Source organism: Austrofundulus limnaeus, unplaced genomic scaffold (genome assembly GCF_001266775.1).
Source record: "Austrofundulus limnaeus strain Quisiro unplaced genomic scaffold, Austrofundulus_limnaeus-1.0 Scaffold307, whole genome shotgun sequence".
In the NCBI taxonomy this organism is placed as follows: Eukaryota; Metazoa; Chordata; class Actinopteri; order Cyprinodontiformes; family Rivulidae; genus Austrofundulus; species Austrofundulus limnaeus.
In genome coordinates this window covers 692,836-695,018 of record NW_013952709.1, presented here as the reverse complement: position 1 = coordinate 695,018, position 2,183 = coordinate 692,836, and the positions used below count along the sequence as shown (strand labels likewise).

The 2,183-nt window shown below is 43.3% G+C and overlaps 1 protein-coding gene across 1 annotated transcript in view; it reads left to right on the top strand.

The window, feature by feature from the left end:
• Positions 1 to 413: 413 nt before the first annotated feature.
• LOC106527082 (transmembrane protein 189) overlaps positions 414 to 2,183 on the top strand; it is a 16,011-nt gene continuing 14,241 nt past the window's right edge. Inside the window, exon 1 of the mRNA XM_014021847.1 lies at positions 414 to 718. Within this exon, the coding sequence (XP_013877301.1) occupies positions 685 to 718 (34 nt within the window). The 5' untranslated portion in view covers positions 414 to 684. The remainder of the gene's footprint in view (positions 719 to 2,183) is intronic.

Below are 2,183 nucleotides of genomic sequence, written 5' to 3'. Positions count from 1 at the left end.
CAAATCCGTCATGTATACCCAGAATGCATCACTTCAATTTTCCAATAAACAGTTTTAAAATTGCTTTATTGATGCTTCTTTAATGAAAAATCTACAACAAACAAAACAAAAAGACAAAGAAGCAGCCGAACTAGCAATCCTCAACAATTTTTTAAAAAAATCAGCTGAACTAGCAATCCTAAACAACTTTTTAATTTTTACACCAGGAGCCAAAGTTCTGTTTCAGGAGATCACATCCCCAGTAATTGACACTTGTAGGATTAAGTTGTACAAGGGTTCATACACCGCTAGTTGGCAGTATTGTACATATATTGTACAATTGTTGTCAGCTAATAAGTGTCAAATTGAACTTGTGCTATAGAATTAGCTTCAGCTAATTTTTCTATGACATAAGCGTTTTTGAAGTTGCGGACCTAAATGTTTTCATAAGTGCTTTAGAAATTGTGGAGCTAATTTTTGGATTAGCGCTGCCCACCACTGCAGGTGAGTCCAGTCTTTCACTATAATGTTCTTCCTTAAAAAAGATACAAAAATAGAATTTACAAAAATGTACAGGGAAAGTAATCTAGAGGCTTTCATAAACAGTACCGAGGTAACTGAATAATCCGGCGAGGACTGGAACTTCCTCAGAGGCTCAAGTAGGGTTGAACCTCATCAGCAGAATCCAGAACAAGTGGTTAATTGATGGCTCCTCCCCTGCCACTCAGGATCTGGGAAGGTGAGTACAAAAACTCACACACCACACAACAACAAACCAACACCAAAAGGCAGCAAACTCCACAGTACCTCCCCCTCATGGATCGCCTCTGGGCGGACCAGGACGTTTCTCCGCATGAGCTTCATAGAAGTCGGAGATGAGTGTGGGGTCCAAGATGAAGAATCTGGGATTCCATGAATGCTCTTCGGGACTGTATCCTTCCCAATCCACAAGGAACTACAACCCACAACCTCTTTTACGAATGTTGATGATGCGATGTACTGTGTGTATAGGTTGATTGTCCAACAAACGGGGAGGAGGGGGAACCTGGTGAGTACTGTTCAGAGGGCTTTGAAAAAAAGGTTTGATCTGGGACACGTGAAAAGTGGGGTGAATCTTCATGGATCTAGGAAGTTGGAGTCTGACAGTAGAGGGATTAATGATCTTGTTGATGGGAAATGGGGCCAGTTTCTTTGAGAAATCCTTAAGGGTGATGTCACGGGTGAAGAACCAAACCTTTTGTCCAACAAAAAAGGCTGGAACCAGGTTCCTGTGACGATCCACCAATCTCTTATTCTGCTCATTAGTTCATCCAAATGCCTCTTTAGTTTGCCTGCAGCATCTCGGATGATGTTGAATAGAAGGAACCGAGTTCTCAGACTCCTGGATTGGAAACAGAGGAGGCAAATATCCAAGTGAAGCCTCAAAGGGCGACAGGCCCGTAGCAGAGGTGTGCTTGTTATGCGCATACTCAACCCAAGGCAGACCATGTGCAAGGGTTGAAATTTATCACACAATGAAGGGATGATTCTAGTTCCTGGTTGGTGCGTTCAGACTGGCTGTTGGATTGTGGTTGATATCCAGAGGAGAGGCTCACAGTAAATCCAAGTGCTTGGCAAAAAGACTTCCATACTTGGGAAATGAACTGGGAACCTCGGTCAGAAACAATAACATCAGGGATGCCATGCAAACAAAACACATGTTGGACCAGGAGTTGAGCTGTCTCAAAGGCAGAGGGGAGTTTAGTTAGAGGGACAAAATGGACAGTTTTAGAGAAACTGTCAACAATGGTAAGAATAGTGGTATTACCTTCTGAAGGGGGAAGACCAGTAACATAATCCAATGAGATGTGGGACCTTGGGCGATTAGGAGTTGAGAGAGGTTGAAGAAGTCCAGAAGGAGGTTGATGAAGGCTTTTGTTTTGAACACAGATGGTACACACAGAAATATACTCCTTTATATCCTGTTACATCCCCAGTGTGGATGTTTGATTTTGCATTGAAGTAATGCCTTGTGTTTTTTTAGGCTCTGCCTCCTCTCCTGTGTCTCCCCTGTGATTGGGTGCTGCTCCTTGGGTCTCAAGCCAATCAATCAGCTGGGCCCTATTTAATGGCTGTGAAGCTGGACTTCTGCGTCTATGGGCCACTTGACAACAAATTGAGTATGTCAGTCAAGTGGCCCATAGGCGCAGAAGTCCAGCTTCACA